The following is a 22,662-nucleotide window of genomic DNA, read 5'->3' on the forward strand; positions in this document are numbered from 1 at the left end:
AGTTGCCCCTGACTACTGGAAAAATCAGAACAGATCCAGTATGAAGTCAAAATTAACCCTACACCACCGGGGAAGCCAAATACCTCTTTAGAAGATCTAACATGTATTTCTTGATGTCTACAAGTTACAGAAATACATTTTAATGCATTTGTTATGCTCACTTATTGAAGTAATCAAATTTAGGAAGATGAACTCCAAATAGTTTCCTCAAGTACTGTGGAATGTGCAAAATGATTAGGTTAATTAAGAATAATAAATGTAAGTCCTTGTGGGATTATCTGTTCTGTCCAGTTTGCTTATCCTAGGGATTACCAGATAATCTTTTAAGATTTAGGATCCAAGAACTGTTTAATGAATTCAGGCTTAACCAAGACATGCACTAATATTTATGGAGGTACAATTCAAAGGATAGTACAGAGAAGGAGGAGAGATGGTTGGCAAAAAATTGAGTCAACTGGGGCAAAGGGGCTGGGGTCAGACAGCAGGGAGGACGGGAAGCCAGGTTAATTGTTATGGGTTCTGCAGCATCAGAACTGGTGAAGGCAGTTTCTGTTATCCAAAGCTGTCAGTCATACCAGAATCCAAAGAATGAACAGAGCAGAGATTATAGTGAAAATCCAAGAGTGACAGGAATGCCTGCCATTTTATAGAAAATAAAGCTAGAACCTTTATTTCCCTTGGTGCTTTTTTTTTAGAGGATGTTAAAATATCTTTGCAAATGTGCTGTAATTGGGTAAATGCCTTCTGTTGTTTTATAATACCTCTTTCTATAAAGAAGCCTTCAAAATATTAGTTACTGCAATATTTAAGACTGTATCATAAGACTGGTCTGCTGAAATGCATCGTGGGCAAATGCGATTTTAAATATGTTCACAACACACAGATGCCAGCAAACACACGAAAAGATGCTCAACATCACTCATTATTAGAGAAATGCAGGTCAAAACTACAACGAGAGATCACCTCACACCGTCAGAATGGCCACCATTAATCTACAAAGGCTAAGTGCTGGAGAGGGTGTGGAGAAAAGGGAAGCTTCCTACACCATTGTTTGGAATGCAAACTGATACAGCCACTATGGAGAATATTATGGCGTTTCCTTAAAAAACTGAAAATAGAACTGCCATACGACCCACAGTCCCACTGCTGGGCAAATGTCCAGAGAAAACCATAATTCAAAAAGATACATGCACTCCAGTATTCACTGCACCGCTATTTACAATAGCCAGGATATAGAAGCAACCTAAGTGTTCCCCAGCAGAAGAATGGATAAAGAGGATTTGGCACATGTATCTGTACATACATACAGTTCCACACACATGGAGTATTATTCATCCATAAAAAGGGATGAGCCTGTGCAATTTGCAGTGATGCAAATAGATCTAGAGACTGCCATACAGATGGAAGTCAGAGAAAAACAAATACTGTGTAATATCGCTTATATGAGGAAGCTAGAAAATGATACAGATGGACTTATCTGCAAAGCAGAAACAAACACACAGACATAGGGAACAGACATATGGATGCGGGGAGGGGGATGGGGGGTGAATTCTGGGAGACTGGAACTGACACACACACGCTGCTGCTGCTGCTGCTAAGTCGCGTCAGTCGTGTCCGACTCTGTACGACCCCATAGGTGGCAGCCCACCAGGCTGCCCCATCCCTGGGGTTCTCCAGGCAAGAACACTGGAGTGGGCTGCCATTTCCTTCTCCAATGCAGGAAAGTGAAAAGTGAAAGTGAAGTTGCTCAGTCGTGTCCGACTCTTCGCGACCCCATGGACTGCAGCCCACCAGGCTCCTCCGTCCATGGGATTTTCCAGGCAAGAGCACTGGAGTGGGGTGCCATCGCCTTCTCCGACATACGTACACCACTATGTCTAAAATCGACAACTCATCAGTACCTACTGTATAGCACAGGGACCTCTACTCGGTGTTCTGTGGTGACCTAAATGGGAAGAAAATCCAAAAAGGAGTGGATATATATATATACGTAGTGATTACTAGATAGCATATTGAAAAGCAGAGACATTACTTTGCCAACCAAGGTCCGTCGAGTCAAGGTTATGGTTTTTCCAGTGGTCATGTATGGATGTGAGAGTTGGACTGTGAAGAAAGCTGATCTCCGAAGAATTGATGCTTTTGAACTGTGGTGTTGGAGAAGACTTTTGAGACTCCCTTGGACTGCAAACAGATCCAACCAGTACATTCTAAAGGAGATCAGTGCCGGGTGTTCATTGGAGGGACTGATGCTAAAGCTGAAACTCCAATACTTTGGCCACCCCATGCAAAATGTTGTCTCACTGGAAAAGACTCTGATGCTGGGAAGGATTGGGGGCGGGAGGAGAAGGGGACAACAGAGAGTGAGATGGCTGGATGGCATCACCGACTCGATAGACATGAGTTTGAGTGAACTTGGGGAGTTGGTGATGGACAGGGAGGCCTGGTGTGCTGCAGTCCATGGGGTCGCAAAGAGTCAGACATGACTGAGCAACTGAACTGAACTGAACTGAGGAATTGCCTAGTGGCTGAGATGGTAAAGAGTCTGCCTGTAGTGCAGGAGACCTGGGTTCGATCCCTGGGTCAGAAAGATCCCCTGGAGAAGGAAATGGCAACCCACTCCAGGATTCTTGCCTGGAGAATCCCATGGACAGAGGAGCCTGGTGGACTCAGTCCATGGGGTTGCAAAGAGTTTGGTATGCCTGAGCGCGTGCAGGCGGACACACACACACACTGACACACACACAGACACAGCTGATTCACTTTGCTGTACAGCAGAAACTACCACAATATTGTAACGCAACTATACTCCAATAAAATTAATTAAAAAATAAATAGAATACATTCACAAACTCTTTGACACTCCTCCTCTCAAGAGGTGGAGCCCGATTTCCCTCCCCTGGAGTGTGGGCTAGACTTAGTGATGCACTCCTAGCAAATAAAGCAGAAGCGATGCCGCACTGTTCTGGAGACGAGGTCAGAATAACCCCGTGAATCCCCCAAGGCTCTCTCACTTGCTCTGAGGGAAGTCAGTCTGTGTCGTGAGAACAGGCCCACAGGGCAGGGATCTGAGCGAGCCAACAGCATTGAATAACCACCTTGGAAGTGAATCTCCAAGCCTCCAGATGATGACAGCTCCTGCTGACATCTCTACCACAGCCTCATGAGGAATCCTGAGCTAGAACCACCCAGCCAAGGTGATCCCGAATTCCCTACCCACAGAAACTGAGATGGACTAAATATTACCTTCCCTCATAGTTCAGTCGGTAAAGAATCTGCCTGGAATGCAGGAGACCCAGGTTCAATTCCTGGGTTGGGAAGATGCCCTGGAGAAGGAAATAGCAACCCACTCCAGTATTCTTGCCTGGGAAATCCCACGGACAGAGGAGCCTGGTGGACTACAGTCTGTGGGGTCACAAAGAGTCAGACACGACTTACGGACTAAACTACTGCTACTAAATATTTATTGTTGCTTTCAGCTGCAGAACATTAGATAATTTGCGACACAGGAGCAGATAACACATTCAGTGTATATAGCGTTGAGTTGATGTGAATGTCATGATGTGGATTCTAGGTGCCAGGAGTCTGAAGTCAAATTAAATTGTAAACCCAGGATTAATTCAGGCAAGTGTCAATCTTCAAGAATATTTCCCTTTTTACAACTATTCTGTTAACTCTCTGGGCTTATGGCATGTTCTTAACTCATTTTTAAGCAAATATTTCTAATAATCATGGTAACTCATTGCTGATTAAAAAACTCTTGTCTGGGGAAGAAAAAAGAAATTTTAATCTGATGGTTTGGACATGCAAGCAGTACAGAGAGATAGGAGGTGTATTTATCTGCTCAGGCTGCCATAGCCAAACAGCACAGACTGGGAGGCCTCGACAGTGGAACTTTGCTCATAGTTCTAAAGGCTGGAATCCAAGATCAAGGTGTCCACCATTTGATTTCTGGGAGGAGGTCTTTTCCTGTCTTGCAGACAGCTGTCTTCTCCCTGCATATCCTCACCTGGGAGGCGGGTGGTGGGGTAGAAGGAAGAGACGGGGTGGGCGGGAGGGAGAAGAGAGCGTGAGGGAGGAAGAAGACCGTCTCTTTTCATAGGACCCTACTCTAACTGCATCAGGGCTCCACTCATGATCTCATTTCACCTTAATCATCCCCTCAGAGCGTCTGTCTCCACATCCAGTCACCATGGAGGTTAAGGCTTCAACATATCAACTTAGAGGGGTAAGTTCAGCCCATAGTATTAGGCAGGATTCAAGGTCTGAGATGGCGGTGGGAAAGCATGTTCCTATCCAAATATCTGCTGACACCAGGGACTGAGTGGGCAGTGAGTTGGGGAAGGAGCCCAGAGAGCATTTCAGGCTTCCTTGGGGCCGGGATGCAGGAGGGGGAGATCTTCTATCCAAAACTGTCGGAGTTGAGATTAATTAAGGAAAGTGCGAAGTCAGGGCTGTTGAAGAAGCCTGTGAATTGAGGCAGAGAGCCAGAAACAATACTGACGGTCAGATTATGGAGCCAGAAATCTGAAATCTAGGGAGCACGATCAGAGCAGTGGAGGCAAAGCAAATACTGACAGGTGATTCTTGCAAACACATGGTGGGGTTATGCTTGCTGTGTGTGTGTGTGTGTGTGTGTGCATGCGCGTGTGTATGTGTGCGTGTGTATGTGTGTGTATGTGTATGTGCGCGCGTGTATGTGTGTGTGTGTGTCTGTGTATGTGTGTGTGTCCGTGTCTGTGTATGTGTGTGTGTGCGTGTGTGTGTATGTGTGTGCGTGTGTGAGTGTGTGTGTACGAGCGCTCATGTGCATGGGAGGACTGGCCACTACCGTTTCCTTCTCCAGTGTGTGAAAGTGAAAAGTGAAAGTGAAGTCGCTCAGTCGTGTCCGACCCTTATTGACCCCACGGACTGCAGCCCACCAGGCTCCTCCGCCCATGGGATTTTCTAGGCAAGAGTACTGGAGTGGCTTGCCATTGCCTTCTCCAGCTAGATGTTCTACAGCTTAGTAACTCTGACACTAACTACCTGGAGTATAGCATCAGATTCCACAAGGAAAGAGCTCAACTGCATTAGATTGATTCCACTTCAGATGCCAGTCACAAGACTTGGGTCTCCACTACTTTGGACAAACTGGCTGTAATTTGGGGGCTCTCACAAGCCCTTCTTCAGGGCCAATAATTTTCCAGAATGGCTCTTAGAATTCAGGAAAGATTATTACTGACATGCTTATTGTAACTGAACCACTTGGAGAAGGAAATGGCAAGCCACTCCAGTAGTTTCGCCTGGGAAATCCCATGGACAGAGGATCCTGGCGGGATACAGCCATGGGCTCTTGTGTACTTGAGATGGGGTTATTTGAACTGAGATGTGCTATCTGTAAAACAACTTCCCCGGCAGCGCAGGGGTAAAGAATCCACCTGCCAATGCCGGCAATGCAGGAGATGTGGGTCTGATCCCTGGGTCGGCAAGATCCCCTGGAGAAGGAAATGGCAATCCGCTCCAGTATTCTTGCCTCGGAAATCCCAGGGACAGAGGAGCCTGGCAGGCTACAGTCCATGGGGTTGCAAAAGAGTCAGATGCAACTAAATAACAACAATCTGTATAAAATACAAGTCTAGATTTTTGAAAACTTCTTATAAAAAGACCTGCAAAGTGTTTGACTGATATATTTTTATATTGACTGCATTTTTATCAACAATACTTTGGATTTTTGTTTTTATTTAGTTGCTGTGTCCAACTCTTTTGTGACCCCATGAATACTGAGGTAAATAAATATTAATCAAAATAAATCTCATATACTTTTTTTGGTCAACTTTAAAGTGGCTACTAGAAAATTTCAAGTTATGTATACATATTTGCCTTCTATTTATTGGACAGAATTGTACTAGATGTTTAAAAAAATCTTCTGAGCCATGGGTACTGTTATTTTTCTCATGCCCTCCAATACTTTGGCCACCTCATGCGACGAGTTGACTCACTGGAAAAGACTCTGATGCTGGGAAGGATTGTGGGCGGGAGGAGACGGGGACGACAGAGAATGAGATGGCTGGATGGCATCACGGACTCGATGGACATGAGTTTGAGTGAACTCCGGGAGTTGGTGATGGACAGGGAGGCCTGGCGTGCTGTGATTCATGGGGTCGCAAAGAGTCGGTCACGACTGAGCGACTGAACTGAAGACTTGAAATTAGGTGGACTCTAGAATTCATACCCTGGCAGGAGTGCAGAAAAAAATACTGACAGTCCAAAGACGAACAGCTGCAGCAGGGGTGAAACGGAGGAGAACAGCAAAACTTCCTGCAGTTCTTCATCTGAGCTAATCCATGCGTTAACGGGGATTCCCATGTGGCACCAGTTGTAAAGAACCAGCCTGTTAACGCAAGAGATGTAAGAGACACAGGCCCGATCCCTGGGTCAGGAAGACCCCCTGGAGGAGGGCATGGCAACCCACTCCAGTATTCTTGCCTGGACACTCCCATAGACAGAGTAGCCTAGTGGGCTATAGTCTACAGGGTGGCAAAGAGTTGGACATGACTCAAGTGACTTAGCGCACACACGTGCATTAAAAATTACCAACAAAGAACTACACGGGGTGAAGGCAGTGTTTACAGCGGGGGATGCAGATATAGAGGCTGAGAATTCTTTTGTGGTGATCATTCCCAGTCTCATTATAACCTGGTGTATCAGTCAGGGTTCTTTGCTGCGGGCAACAGCACCATCTTTGGCTAACCCTGAGCAAAAAAATGAAAGACTTAGAGAGAAATCGAGATGTGGCACAGAATTGCTGCTGAGGCTGCAGAATCAGCCTTGTGAAATGGGCTCATGGCAAAGGACCAGAAGGGCAGCTCACACCATCCTGCCTGAGCCCTTAGGATGGCGCTCCTCCCTACTGCCCTGGGCACTTCGGTCCCTCTGGGGCGCCTCTAGCACCGCCTCCTCTGGACTCTGTTCCGGGCTGCTTTCTCAGCGGCCTGTACATTGAATCGTGCTTCCAAGAGCAAAGTCCCAGGTTTGGGGAACTGATTGAGGTGCCCTGGTTACTGGGGATCCAGAGCTCATGTGCTGAGGGAGAGAAGAGGGACGGTGCGGTGCCTTAACCCCTGAAGGTGGGACCCGCCTCCCACCAAGACTCACACGATGCGGGGTCAGCCACACACAGGAGATATGGATTTGGATGACCCTAGACAACAAAATTCAAACCAGTACAAAGACAGGAAGAATCCTTTCCCTCAGGACAGTCTTGGTTCTGTGGAGAGCAGCAAACTCAAGAGTTATGTTCTAGTTAAATCTATAGTCCATTGATGTTATTGTTCATGTAATAAGCCCTTCAATAGCTTGTAGTATATGCTGGTCATTCTTCTAAGTGCTATATAAATATTAATTCAGCTGAATTTCATATTAACAGTTCTACCATCATCTCTATTTATGGATGGTTAAACTGAAGCCTGAAGAATGTAAAGAAACCTGGCCGAAATCACACAGCTAGCAGGTGGAAGGAGAGATTTGAAGCTACGTAGTCTGGCTCCAGGGCTGATCTACCACGTTGCTTCTTATTCTAGCAGTTTTTATCTGTAGTTATACTTAAGAAAATGTTTAGTAAACAACACATAATTTATTCCATTATGTGGCTTCTGTCCATTGAACTATTTTTACTGTCTTTGTATAAAGCCCCGAGTTAACTGAGAGAAGTCATGGAACAGGGAGTGATGTAATTAACAACCGAAATCAAACAACTTACAGAAAAGTTGTAAGGATCAGATAACTGGCAGCTGTTACAGGATAGTTCATGAAAAGATAATACTTCATACTTTTGACCCTGGAGGACTTTAACTTTAAGAAATGCTTCTGACTTATCTAGAAGGAATTTTTCTTTTCTTATCCCCTTATATGATTATTTAGTGACTTTCCTAAAAATCAAATTTTATTTTGTTGTGTCAAGATATTGAGTCTTATACACCCCAAGTTATACAGGAATTTGCCCGTATTTTCTAATAGAACTTTTAGGTTTCCTTTTTTTTTTTTTTTAACACATTTAGAGCTTTATCCATTTGGCAGTTATACTTAGATGTGTGGTATGAGGCATAGATCAAAAGTTGGATCTTTTCCCTCAATATCACGTTTTAAAAAGCCCATCTTTCCCAGTGATTTGAGGTACCATCACACCAGTGATTTTTAAGTTCTACTTAAGTTTACTTTCTGTTGAGCTCAGTATATATACTGAACACCCACCATGGGCGGCACACTGCTGCACTTCAGCACAAAGAAGAAGAAGACTTGGCCTGCAGCCGAGAGTTTCTGGCAGCCTAGTTCAGACTCCTAAAAGTAAACCATTTCTGAACATGAGACAGCAGACTTTATCAGCAACGTTCCATCTTTTAGACAAGACTTCGTTCACTTTCCTCAAGAGATCATCTGATTTTGACCACATTTTTCACTTTAGAAAACTAACAAATTTGCTGGGGCTGAAGTGCAGTTTGACACTCAGAAACACTGTTTATTTAAGAGAAAAACTCCTTATTTTTAAAACTCATCTGACTTTCGGGAACTGAGAGACCCTCTTTTCTTGCTGTCTGGTATATTTCAGGGATCCCAATGAAAGAGAAGCAAGGGAAGCCGAACACACCATCACTTGTCTGGTAACTGCTGTTTCCCTCCGTTTCACATCTTCAACAAGCAGCAGTGCTGCGCCCAGCAGTCCAAGTATCTCTTTCTTAGCTTGCACTTACTGCTTTTTTATCAGAAACTTTGTCTAATGGTTTCCGGAGCATAAATGAGAAATTTGAAACGAGAGATGTTTTCCCTGACAAGGAATTACTTTGGTTACGAACAGGAACTAGTTGTACACGTTTTCTGTTAAACGTTCTGTGTCCTCTTTCCCAGCTGTCATGCACTGCACAAATATTTACAGGGTGCCTCCCAAATACCAGGCACACCGGTGCACTCCAGCATGACACGCTGGCTTCTGGTTTCCAAGTTCCCAGTTTTGCTTGTATGGTATTTCCCCTCTGTTTTCACCTTGGTACTCCCCTTCAGGTCGCGTTATTGTGCATATGTTTTAGGGCTTTCCCCGCGGCTCCGCTGGCAGAGAACCTGCCTGCCAGTGCTGCAGATGCATGGAGGCTTGGGTTCAATCCCTGGGTCAGGAAGATGCCCTGGAGAGGGAGACTGCACCCTGCTTCAGTATTCTTGCCTGGAAACTCGCATGGACAGAGCCACAGTCCATGGGGGTCGCAGTGCATACCACAGATACAAAGTCTCAGGGTTGGTAGGAAGCTAAACATTTACTTATCAACCATGTCTGGCATCCACTGGTGCTCCAACCCGTGTTTAAAATTTTATTAGAACAGATGGATTAGCGTTCTGGGAAGAGAAATCCATGGCACTTGAATAGCTACACACTTGAATACAGCATAATCACATAGAATGGTGATTGTAAGGAAAATGGGTCAGGTAAGTGCTGTGTGGAAAACAGAACACATGAAAGAAAACAAGTGACAATACACAGGAGACTAAGGAACTGATCACCCAAGCCAGAACATTTTTGAGGGTGAAAGGGACACTATTAATAATTGGGTGAGGGCGTTAGACACCAGCTGGGAGTGTTTGGTAATAGTAGATCGACAGTAACTTCGGGAAATGCTAAGAGTAAGCATACTGCTGGAAGGAAAGTTATGACCAACCCAGAGAGCATATTAAAAAGCAGAGACATTACTTTGCCAACGAAGGTCCGTCTAGTCAAGGCTATGGTTTTTCATGTATGGATGTGAGAGTTGGACTGTGAAGAAAGCTGAGTGCCAAAGAATTGATGCTTTTTAACTGTGGTGTTGGAGAAGACTCTTGAGAGACTCAAGGAGATCCAACCAGTCCATCCTAAAGGAGATCAGTCCTGGGTATTCATTGGAAGGACTGATGCTGAAGCTGAAACTCCAATCCTTTGGCCACCTCATGCGAAGAGTTGACTCACTGGGAAAGACTCTGATGCTAGGAGGGATTGGGGGCAGGAGGAGAAGGGGACGACAGGGAATGAGATGGCTGGATGGCATCACTGACTCGATGGATGTGAGTTTGGGTGAACTCCGGGAGTTGGTGATGCACAGGGAGGCCTGGCATGCTGTGATTCATGGGGTTGCAAAGAGTTGGACATGACTGAGCAACTGAACTGAACTGAAGCATATTGTCCACTACGATACAGATATCCTTAAGGGCTTGATGAGTGTGTTTATGGTACTGCTCAAATAACCTTTTCCTCTTAATGTAACTGTAGTCTTGACACTTAAATTTAGGTTTGCAGTAAAGGGGCAAAACAATCAGATTCCAAATAGAACCCTGTAGACAAAGGCTCCCTCGGCCTAAATAGCCTTTGGGTCATCTCCCTGCCATTTTGCGGTATCCCAGGTTTGCGCAGGCACTGATAACCAACTCCATGGCTTTGTCTAGGGAGATATTGGGCTCAGAGATATTTTCTCTGCAGTCTCTCAGTAGTCTCTCCAATTTGCTTCAGTGCCAAGGAAATCAGAAATCTCAGCTCAGTGCCAGATGTGACAGGGATCCCAGCACAATTCACAACTTTCCTACCAATTTAGCGGTATCTGCTGGGAACCATTTCAACCGGCAGTGGAAAGTACCCTACGCAGCTTACACAGTAGGTATCAGGATGAATTACCTCGTTAGCTAACACTTGCTAAGTGGGTGAAACTTTCAGCTCAGATTTACTGCGTTTTCTGTTTCTTTGTTTGTATGCCATTTAATCAAATGTCCCCCCTGTGGCTGGTCTTCTTGTTTCCTCTTACCTAATGGTGAAACTCAGGCTCAAGAAGCTAAGTGATCCACTGGAGGTGACAGGTGAATGGGGAATAAGAGGCTGCGAGCCGGGTCCTCTTTCTAGTTCAGCCACCTACTGAAACATGGTACAAGGGCCCTGAGATGCTTCAGTTCAGTTCAGTTGCTCAGTTGTAGCCAACTCTTTGTGACCCCATGGACTGCAGCACACCACGTCTCCCTGTCCATCACCAACTCCCGGAGTTTACTCAATGTTCACTGAGTAGGTGATATCATCGAACCACTCACCCCTCTGTCGTCCCCTTCTCCTCCTGCCTTCAGTCTTTCCCAGCATCAGGGTCTTTTCCAATCAGTCAGTTTTTCAAATCAGGTGGTCAAAGTATTGGAGCTTCAGCATCAGTCTTTCCAATGAATATTCAGGACTAATTTCCTTTAGGATTCACTGGTTGGATCTCCTTGCAGTCCAAGGGACTCTCAAGAGTCTTTTCCAACACGACAGTTCAAAATCATCAATTCTTTGGCGTTCAGCTTTCTTTATAGTCCAACTCTCACATCTATACATGACCACTGGAAAAACCAGAGCCTTGACTATAGGGACCTTTGTTGACAAAGTAACGTCTCTGCTTTTCAATATGGTGTCTAGGTTGGTCATAAATTTCTTCCAAGGAGCAAATGTCTTTTAATTTCATGGCTGAAGTCACCATCTGCATTGATCTTGGAGCACCATCCTCCCCCCCCAAAAAAGTCTGTCACTGTTTCCACTGTTTCCCCATCTATTTGCCATGAAGTGATGGGACTGGATGCCATGATCTCAGTTTTCTGACTGTTGATGCTTGGGGAGGTCCATGGTAGGCCATTCACTGCACGGCTCCCTTGCCCTTGGGTAGCCATTTTTTTCTTCGATAAAATGCTCCAGTATGTGATGCCAGAGGCGGGGCACCGAAGTGACAAACGCGGAAACCTGCAGTCAACCCCTGACGTAGGGACCGCTAGAAAATGCTCGCTGCCCACCCCCACAACACGAAGGCGGCTGCGTCAGCGACCCGCAGCCCACACTCAACATGGCGGCGGCAGCACCCGCGGCCTCCTGCCCTTCTCCATCATGGCGGCGCCCGGACCCGCCTCCCTGGGCGCCCGAGTCACGTGACCTGTCACACAATGGCTGAGTGCCTAACTCAGGCCTCCCGGCAACGCCGGGCGAAAGCCATGACGGCCGCCGCGGGCTCGGCGGGCCCAGCCGCGGTGCCCCTGCTGCTGTGCGCGCTGCTGGCAGCCGGCGGCGCGTACGAGCTCGACGACTCCGACGGGCTGGGCCGGGAGTTCGACGGCGTTGGCGCGGTCAGCGGCGGCGGGGTGAGCAGCGGAGCGGGCGGGGGCGCCGCCGCCCCGTCCCACAAGCCCCCGCGGCGCGGCCCCGGCGCTTCTGCGCGCGCGTCGCCGCCTGAGGGGCGCCGGCCCGCGGTCGCCTCGACGCCGGGGCCGTTCGCTGGCTTCAGATGACCCCGCGGGGACAGTTAGGTTAGACGGTGAGGGTCCGGAGGTCCACCGAGGCAGCGACAGGTCCAGACACGGACAGCGCGGGGCTCCCGTCCTCCCTCAGCGTGCGCAGGGGGCCTGCGGGTCAGCGTCTCTTCCCCGTGGGGAGGGCACCCCGGCAGGGTCGCCGCGGGGACGGCCAGGGGCCCAGGAGCGCCCGTCCGCCGGCGAGGACGCCCCGGGGGGACGCTTTGACTGCGCCTGTGCTTGGGGGCCTGGGGTCGCAGAGTCCCGGACCAGGACCGCAGCTTGCGGCTGGGCGCTTTCCAAGGGGGCGGGCGTCCGGGAGGTTTTTGTTTAGAGGGACGACAGGCGCCTCAGGTCCTCTAGGAAGGTGGGAAGCCAGCAACTGGGCTTTTAAAGTCTTGTTTCTAATATCAGGCCACACCAGTATCAGCTGATACTCTCGGATTGTTTAGCTGTTGCAGGACTGTTTTGCCCTCGGATGGCAAAGGCCTAAGGGGGTGAGTTGCCCGCTGGAAGCGGCCTCGTTGGTGGCTGTTTATGTGCGCGAACAGAGGGAAACGCTAAGGTGCGCAAGAAATCACCTGGTCTGTTTGTTTAAACGCAGACTCTGGCCTTCTCTCCAGTTCCCATTCTGACTTTAGAGTTCTGCCGTGGGCCCTGAGAACCTGCATTTTAACAAATATTAACAAAGACACCAATTGATTCTCGTCGTAGGTATCGAGAGAACTTTTTTTATTGATTCAAGGACCTCTGGAGCAAGCTTGTTTTCTTTTTCTAAATGAATTTTTAACTTTAGAAATAGATTTACAGAAAAATTGCCAAGACCATACAGAGTTGTCATATACCCTGTAACCAAGTTTTCTCCTATTATCTCCACGTTAGTATGGGACATTTGTCCCAACCAATTTTGATTACATTAATGAAAGTCCTTACTTCCTTTCATATTTCCTTAGTTACCCAATGCTGTTTTTCAGTTTCGAGATCCCACACCGCATACTAATTACACTTCATTGGCTTGTCTCCTTAGTCTTTTCTAGGCTGTGTCAGTTGGGATAAGTTCCTCTTATCTAGGCATTCTAAGATAAGGGAGACATGAGGGCCATACCAGCTTAATGCAAAGTCTGCGTGGGCACAACTGGTAATTTCCTTAGTTCCCTAGTTATGCTAACAGTAGCTTCCAAGCCTGGGAGCTTGCTACAGTGGCATGATTGTTCTTGGCTCCTAACAATTTGCTTAGTCCTATGTAACCTTTGTCTTGCCTTTGTTTTATCCCCTTGTGTTTATAGCCTTTGAGTTCATGGCGTTTGTAGTGGCAGATCTTTGGAAGAGAGGGATTTTCTTTTTTGTTCCCCAGGACAGAGCTAGAGCTGATTTTATTTGAAAATCGCAAGGCTGAACTCTTGAATGGGTTGTTTGTTGAATTGAGTCAGATGGAATGTGTGTCCTTGGATGCAATTCAAAACTAGCTTGAACACTTGCTTGCTGGGTGGCTGTTTTGGGCTGGTCTCATCCTATTGATAACCAATGTTGTTGCAAGATGCCCTCGCTGATAACCATCCGAAAACTTTGAACAAAAAAAAAGTTTATTACTCATAGGTCCTGGAAAGCACATGGCATACCTGGGTCACACCTGGTGATTGTAGGTAGAGAGATAGAGGGTGTGGGCCTGTGCTTCTGCTTTCATTAGGGTCAAGGGTGGAGCCCTTGGGCTTTGTGGCGTATTTTTCCTTGGTGAACTGAAACCTTAAGTGTGGGAACTTAAAGTTCAGGGAAAGAAAAAGTGGCCCTAATGATGGTTAGTTAGCGAAACTGACCAAGATCTCGCAAAGAACTGCCCCCTCTCCCCAACCTCAGCTTGGCTCTGGGTTCTTTGGCTGCAGTGTGTTTATTTGAGACAGCCATCTCGAAAGTGGATACCTCTTTGAAGTGGATGCTTTGCAATCAGAGCTTGAGTCCTGCACATGCATTACAAAAAAGAAAAAACATGACCGTTGGGGATTGCACTACAAGCCACCCTTAATGCCCAGGTATCAGAGTAAGTGGTGAGGACCTTAAACTGCCTGAATAGCTGATTTACTGAAAGTAAGGGATAGGGCCTGTTGTAATTTAGAAAGGATTATAGTAGCACTGTCTGAGGAGGCCTTACAACTAGCTGTGAAAAGAAAAGAAGCGAAAAGCAAAGGAGAAAAGGAAAGATATAAGCATCTGAATGCAGAGTTCCAAAGAATAGCAAGGAGAGATAAGAAAGCCTTCTTCAGCGATCAATGCAGAGAAATAGAGGAAAACAACAGAATAGGAAAAACGAGATCTTTTCAAGAAAATTAGAGATATCAAGGGAACATTTCATGCAAAGATGGGCTCAATAAAGGACAGAAATGGTATGGACCTAACAGAAGCAGAAGATATTAAGAAGAGGTGTCAAGAATACACAGAAGAACTGTACGAAAAAGATCTTCACGACGAAGATAATCATGATGGTGTGATCACTCACCTGGAGCCAGACATCTTGGAATGTGAAGTCAAGTGGGCCTTAGCATCACTACGAACAAAGCTAGTGGAGGTGATGGAATTCCAATTGAGCTATTTCAAATCCTGAGAAATGATGCTGTGAAAGTGCTGCACTCAATATGCCAGCAAATTTGGAAAACTCAGCAGTGGCCACAGGACTGGAAAAGGTCAGTCTTCATTCCAATCCCAAAGAAAGGCAATGCCAAAGAATGCTCAAACTACCGCATAATTCCACTCATCTCACACGCGAGTAAAGTCATGCTCAAAATTCTCCAAGCCAGGCTTCAGCAATATGTGAACCATGAACTTCCAGATGTTAAAGCAGGTTTTAGAAAAGGCAGAGGCACCAGAGATCAAATTGCCAACATCTGCTGGATCATGGAGAAAGCAAGAGAGTTCCAGGAGAGCATCTATTTCTGCTTCATTGACTATGCCAAAGCCTTTGACTGTGTGGATCACAATAAACTGTGGAACATTCTGAAAGAGATGGGAATACCAGACTACCTGACCTGCCTCTTGAGAAACCTATATGCAGGTCAGGAAGCAACAGTTAGAACTGGACATGGAACAACAGACTGGTTCCAAATAGGAAAAGGAGTACGTCAAGGTTGTATATTGTCACCCTGCTTATTTAACTTATATGCAGAGTACATCATGAGGAACGCTGGGCTGGAAGAAGCACAAGCTGGAATCAAGATTGCTGGGAGAAATATCAATAACCTCAGATATGCAGATGACACCACCCTTACGGCAGAAAGTGAAGAGGAACTAAAAAACCTCTTGATGAAAGTGAAAGAGGAGAGTGAAAAGGTTGGCTTGAAGCTCAACATTCAGAAAACAAAAATCATGGCATCTGGTCCCATCACTTCATGGGAAATAGATGGGGAAACAGTGGAAACAGTGTCAGACTTTATTTATTGGGGCTCCAAAATCACTGCAGATGCTGATTGCAGCCATGAAATTAAAAGACGCTTACTCCTTGGAAGGAAAGTTATGACCAACCTAGATAGCATATTAAAAAGCAGAGACATTACTTTTCAACAAAGGTCCATCTAGTCAAGGCTGTGGTTTTTCCTGTGGTCATGTATGGATGTGAGAGTTGGACTGTGAAGAAAGCTGATCACTGAAGAATTGATGCTTTTGAACTGTGGTGCTGGAGAAGACTCTTGCGAGTCCCTTGGACTGCAAGGAGATCCAACCAGTCCATTCTAAAGGAGATCAATCCTGGGTGTTCATTGGAAGGACTGATGCTGAAGCTGAAACTCCAATACTTTGGCCACCTCATGCGTCAAGTTGACTCACTGGAAAAGAGTCTGATGCTGGGAGGGATTGCAGGTGGGAGGAGACGGGGACGACAGAGATTGAGATGGCTGGATGACATCACCGACTCGATGGACATGAGTTTGAGTGAACTCCGGGAGTTGGTGATGGACAGGGAGGCCTGGTGTGCTGTGATTCATGGGGTCACAAAGAGTCGGACATGACTGAGTGACTGAACTGAACTGAACTGATAGTAGCACTCCTGTAATTATACTACAGTCAGTAGTTTGCAATCCAAATGGTAGCCATTGTCCGAAGCTTAAAAGGTCACACCTTGAAACCAGGTCAGTGATCTTGGGGCCTGAGGAATCTGTTCAAAGATTAGGTAATACTGTGATTAACATTTGGGACCATCTGATATGAGTGGGTTTGAGTCTGTCTTGGGTTGGTGGATTGCTCCATATCTTATCCAGCCATGGTCAGTTCCGTTAAAGGGTTGTGTCTCATTTCAGGAGACAGTGATGCAAGTGTGCTTACAAGGTTAGGTCTATATGGTGTAAGTACTTGATTCAGTTTATGTAATAGACATTTCTATGAAAACAAAAGAAAAACAATGGCTAATGGAGCATATTGTAAACCTATTCTGAATCCTGAGGGCAGACAGTTTCCATTTCTGGATATAGGACATCTTCAGATGGAGTGGGGACAGACGGTGGCAGTCATTGATCTTCCTGGATTGAGTTTGACTATCTCTGGGGATCTTTCTGAGTGGTCCACAGAGCAACAGGATGAAGATTGTTCAGATATGAACTGTTGTGATTTCTTTGGAGTTTGTATAAAGTTATCACACTTTAGGTTGCATGACTTCAGGAAAAGGGAAATTTTAGTTCTTAATAATTTAAAGTCAGAAAGGTGGGAAAACGTCAGAAACATTAGTTTGGAAGGCTGTATTCAGATATTGGAGGAAATGAGAAGAATTCAGTGTTCAGTTTGCAGGTAGAAAACAAACGTCAAAGACAATTAACAGGACTGCTGCTGCTGCTGCTGCTGCTAAGTCACTTCAGTTGTGTCCGACTCTGTGTGACCCCATAGACGGAAGCCCACCAGGCTCCCCCATCCCTGGGACTCTCCAGGCAAGAACACCAGAGTGGGTTGCCATTTCCTTCTCCAATGTGTGAAAGTGAAAGTGAAGTCGCTCAGTCGTGTCCGACCCTTAACGACCCCACGGACTGCAGCCTACCAGGCTCCTCCATCCATGGGATTTTCTAGGCAATAGTACTGGACTAGAATCTGATAATGGGCTTCCCTGGTGGCTCAGATGGTAAATAGTCTACCTGCAGTACAGGAGACCCCAGTTTGATCCCTGGGTTGGGAAGATCCCCTGGAGAAGGAAATGGCAATCCACTCCAGTATTCTTGCCTGGAATATCCCATGGACAGAGGAGCCAGGCTGGCTACAGTCCGATTATCTGCAAAGTGTACTCTAGTTCTTCACTGAAATATAATTTTCTCTCTATCGTCACCCCTTACTTCCACCTTTTATTAGAGATAACCAAAATAAGGCTAATTTGCTTGCAAAATGAGTATAGTCTTGTTAAACTTGCCCTGATTATTTAAGTGCAGCCAAAATAATAACTGACTATATAGGTTCTTTTACGTGTGCTCTGTTGGACATTTGCACAAGAAATCACAGATTGGGCTATTAAAAATCTCTCTCAAGGCTAGGAAGCCAAGCTGTGAACTTATCATCAGACTTTCTCTGCAACCCTGATAGATTTGGTTGAATTCCTTTCTTCTCGAGATCCACCAATATTCTGAGATTCTTGCATCTGCCAAGACACTTCTTTCTTACTTAAGGCTTCTGGGAACCCTGTAAGCAAGTTACCAGGCTGATTTTTTGGCTCCATGTGCTGTGCTTAGTCTCTCAGTCATGTCCAAGTCTTTTTGACCCCATGGACTGTAACCCACCCAGCTCTGCTTCCATGAATACTGAAGTGGATTAGCGTGACTGTGACCCACTGCAATGGGTTGCAATGCACCCACTTGTAATGTGGCAGACCTGGGTTCGATCCCTGGGTTGGGAAGATCGCCTGGATAAGGGAGCGGCTACCCACTCCAGTATTCTTGCCTGAAGACTGCAGCCAAAGTGATGGTATAGAGTTCACTGACATTGGCTCCATCAGTTCAGTTTAGTCACTCAGTCGTGTCTGTCTGTGACCCCATGGACTGCAGCACGCCAGGCTTCCCTGTGCATCACCAGCTCCTGGAGCTTGCTCAAATTCATGTCCATTGAGTTGGTGATGCCATCCAACCATCTCATCCTCTGTCATCCCCTTCTCCTTCTGCCCTCAGTCTTTCCCAGCATCAAGGTCTTTTCTAATGAGTCAGTTCTTTGCATCAGGTGGCCAAAGTATTGGAGTTTCAGCTTCAACATCAGTCCTTCCGATGAATATTCAGGACTGACTTGGACTGGTTGGATCTCCTTGCAGTCCAAGGGACTCTCAAGAGTCTTCTCCAACACCACGGTTCAAAAGCATCAGTTCTTCGGCACTCAGCTTTCTTTATAGAAAGCTTTGGGCATATTTCTTCATATGCTCAAAGAAAGGCAGTGCCAAAGAATGTTCAAACTACCGCACAATTGCACTCATCTCACACGCTAGCAGAGTAATGCTCAAAATTCTCCAAGCCAGGCTTCAGCAGTATGTGAACTCTGAACTTCCATATGTTCAAGCTGGTTTTAGGAAAGGCAGAGGAACTAGAGATCAAATTGCTAACATCTATTGGATCATCGAAAAAGCAAGAGAGTTCCAGAAAAAATGTCTACTTCTGCTTTATTGATTATGCCAAAGCCTTTGACTGTGTAGATCACAACAAACTGTGAAAAATTCTTCAAGAGATGGAATACCAGACCACCTTACCTGTCTTTTGAGACATCTGTATGCAGGTCAAGAAGCAACAGTTAGAACTGGACGTGGAACAACAGACTGGTTCAAAATTGGGAAAGGAGTGCATCAAGGCTGTATATTGTCACCCTACTTATTTAACTTATATGCAGAGTACATCATGTGAAATGCCAGGCTGGATGAAGTGCAAGCTGGAATCAAGATTGCTGGGAGAAATATTGATAACCTTAGATACACAGATGATACCAACCTTGTGACAGAAAATGAAGAGGAACTAAAGAACGTCTTTATGAAAGAGGAGAGAGAAGAAGCTGGCTTACAATTCAGCATTCAGAAAATTAAGATCATGGCATCTGGTCCTATCACTTCATGGTAAATAGATGGGGAAATAGTGGAAACAGTGACAGACTTTATTTTTTGGGGCTCCAAAATCCCTGCAGATGGTGACTGCAGTCATGAAATTAAAAGACACTTGCTTTTTGGAAGAAAAGCTATGATCAACCTAGATAGCATATTAGGAAGCAGAGACACTACTTTGCTGACAATGGTCTGTCTAGTCAAAGCTATGGTTTTTCCAGTAGTCACGTATAGATGTGAGAGCTGGACCATAAAGAAAGCTGAGTGCTGAAGAATTGGCTCCGTAGGTGAATCTAAATTTTTTAAATCTGTCTGGTCATATCTGAGTCTATGTAGGTCTCTCTCAAATATGACATGTTAGTTAAAACCTTGGTAATTTAACCAGTGTTTCTAATTGTGTCCTGTTAGGAGTAGGACAGATTCTTAGTAAATTTATGCAAATAACTATATTGCTGTGAAAATAAGAATACTCGCTAAGAGTTTTTGAATATTGGAGAGATCAGATAGGGAGAAATTTGTTTTATCTTTGTTCACAAGGATTCACTTAACAAATTGCTACAAGTCATAGGCAGATTAGGAAAAAGGTTTTCCACAAATCTGGAAGAAGTAAAACATTCAAGAAGCAACAATGTTTTGGATAAAAAGTCATAAAAATTATAATTATCCTCATCAGTTCATTCAGTTCCCTATAATTAATTCTTATTGATCTTGATCTTTTGTTAGCAGTTTTATGATTCTTACTTTACCTTAGAGTTCTGTAAATTCTTACCCAGTTCATCAACATGATATGAAAGTTATCAGAATCCTGTACTTTAGGTGAAGAGTTCTCTCCACAAGTCTTGAAGATGAAGCACTTTTGGAAGAATATTTTTGCCAAAACATTAGTAAAACAGTAACTATCAGTAAATGACAAAAAGGCTTAAACACAGGCATATTAAAAATCTCATAAAGTTCATTGTAATTCGGTTGATAAGGAAATTTGATTATTCCTATAATCTATAGCATTTTAAGATAATAACTAGAATTACAAGTGATAGCATTATACCAGGACATAGCAGATGTCTAGAAATTACATATAATTTCTGGAACACGTATGTTAATAACATGTATCAACACAAATATCAAGAAAGTTTAGCATTACATCTTACTTGACAATGCTTACTATGCAGTTTAACATGCCAAATAAACCTAATTAGTTTCATGTCTTTTCATAAGGGGAAAGAACACATCTTTGAGATGTCCAGGGCCCATCTGGAGAAATCTCAAGAAGTTAATATGAGGTCAAAAAGACTTCATTTAGAATTTATTTGGGGAAGTTTGTCAAAAATACAAAAGGTGTTGATTAAGTAGGGTCATTGGTCACTGTTGATTGGATACTTAATTATCCATTTAACCAAAATGACAAGAACTTCACAGGCAAATATATAAAGTTACATAGTTTAAAGCCAGTTTAACCACCCCCACCCCCAACCTTAGCTCTTCTAATAGAGAAGACTCAGGGTTTCTTTTTTTTTTTTAAGTAAAGATTTGATAAAGATAATATGAAACATAGAATATTATTTTGATAATATCTGAATCTTTATTTCCTAGATAGGCTCCTTAAAAGGTAAGGAACATTTCCCAAGCTTATCAAGAACAGACTAATAGTCTAATAAAAATTTGTCTCTTTAGCAGGTTAAGAATAATTCTTAGTTTTTCATAAGTATACTAGTTATTAAAGCTTATTTTTAAAATCCTTATAATTTCATTTTTAGCCAGCTTGACTACACAAGGTAAAATTCCCTCTCCCAGCTTCTATAGCCATTCATTTTGTCTACTCTAGGACAAAATTACTTTCATTTCCCTTAACAAATATATCTCCCTACCTCATACCTTAGCCAAAATACATCCTACTTTTCTTGAATTGTTTCTCATATTATTTCTAGTATTTTAATTACATATATTAGAGTGTTTAACTCTTAGAAACCTTAATTTCTAGTGACAGTACATTTTTACTAATAGATCTAAATAACTTTTGTTTCTCTGTAAAAAGAAAGCAAAAGTAGATAAACCTTATGTTCAGTATTAATGTTTCAGTGTTTTATATTATTTGGAAATTTATGTGTGTAATGAATTTCCATCATTTAACTTAGCAAAACTCTAAGGTTTCAGGTTACCAATGAGATTTGGGTGACTAGTTTTAAGTTCAGTTCAGTTCAGTTCAGTCGCTCAGTCGTGTCCGACTCTCCGCGACCCCATGAATCACAGCACGCCAGGCCTCCCTGTCCATCACCAACTCCCGGAGTACACTCAAACTCATGTCCACAGAGTCGGTGATGCCATCCAGCCATCTCATTCTCCGTCGTCCCCTTCTCCTCCCGCCCCCAACCTTTCCCAGCATCAGAGTCTTTTCCAGTGAGTCAACTCGTCTCATGAGGTGGCCAAAGTATTGGAGTTTCAGCTTTAGCATCAGTCCCTCCAATGAACATCCAGGATTGATCTCCTTTAGAATGGACTGGTTGGATCTCCTTGCAGTATAAGGGACTCTCAAGAGTCTTCTCCAACACCACAGTTCAAAAGCATCGATTCTTCGGCGATCAGCTTTCTTCACAGTCCAACTCTCACATCCATACATGACCACGGGAAAAACCATTGCCTTGACTAGACGGACCTTGGTTGGCAAAGTAATGTCTCTGCTTTTTAATATACTATCAAGGTTGGTCATAACTTTCCTTCCAAGGAGCAAGCGTCTTTTAATTTCATGGCTGCAATCAGCATCTGCAGTGATTTTGGAGCCCAAAAAAACAAAGTCTGACACTGTTTCCACTGTTTTTCCATCTATTTCCCATGAAGTGATGGGACCAGATGCCATGATCTTTGTTTTCTGAATGTTGAGCTTCAAGCCAACCTTTTCACTCTCCTCTTTCACTTTCATCAAGAGGCTTTTGAGTTCCTCTTCACTTTCTGCCATAAGGGTGGTGTCATCTGCATATCTGAGGTTATTGATATTTCTCCCAGCAATCTTGATTCCAGCTTGTGCTTCTTCCAGCCCAGCGTTCCTCATGATGTACTCTGCATATAAGTTAAATAAGCAAGGTGACAATATACAACCTTGACGCACTCCTTTTCCTATTTGGAACCAGTCTGTTGTTCCATGACCGGTTCTAACTGTTGCTTCCTGACCTGCATATAGGTTTCTCAAGAGGCAGGTCAGGTGGTCTGGGATTCCCATCTCTTTCAGAATGTTCCACAGTTTATTGTGATCCACACAGTCAAAGGCTTTGGCATAGTCAATGAAGCAGAAATAGATGTTTTTCTGAAACTCTTTTGCTTTCTCCATGATCCAGCGGATGTTGGCAATTTGATCTCTGGTG

At 44.6% G+C, this 22,662-nt stretch overlaps 1 protein-coding gene across 7 annotated transcripts in view; it reads left to right on the forward strand.

The window, feature by feature from the left end:
• Window positions 1–11,907: 11,907 nt before the first annotated feature.
• The window catches only part of GALC (galactosylceramidase), a 59,414-nt gene continuing 48,659 nt past the window's right edge, over window positions 11,908–22,662 (forward strand). For 2 of the 7 annotated variants that reach the window (XM_055435979.2, XM_088839408.1), the window contains exon 1: window positions 12,184–12,399. Coding sequence is in view for 1 of the 7 variants with exons in the window: in XM_055435982.2 (XP_055291957.1) it covers window positions 11,938–12,132 (195 nt within the window). In the remaining 6 variants the exon portion in view is untranslated. Of the gene's footprint in view, window positions 12,133–12,183; window positions 12,400–12,696; window positions 12,780–12,834; window positions 12,848–22,662 lie in introns of those variants that run through there. The other 5 variants (XM_055435980.2, XM_088839407.1, XM_055435982.2 and 2 more) reach the window with 5 other exon arrangements.

This window comes from Moschus berezovskii, chromosome 9, assembly GCF_049115385.1.
Source record: "Moschus berezovskii isolate FMDL1 chromosome 9, NW_MosBer_1.0, whole genome shotgun sequence".
NCBI classification, from domain to species: domain Eukaryota; kingdom Metazoa; phylum Chordata; class Mammalia; order Artiodactyla; family Moschidae; genus Moschus; species Moschus berezovskii.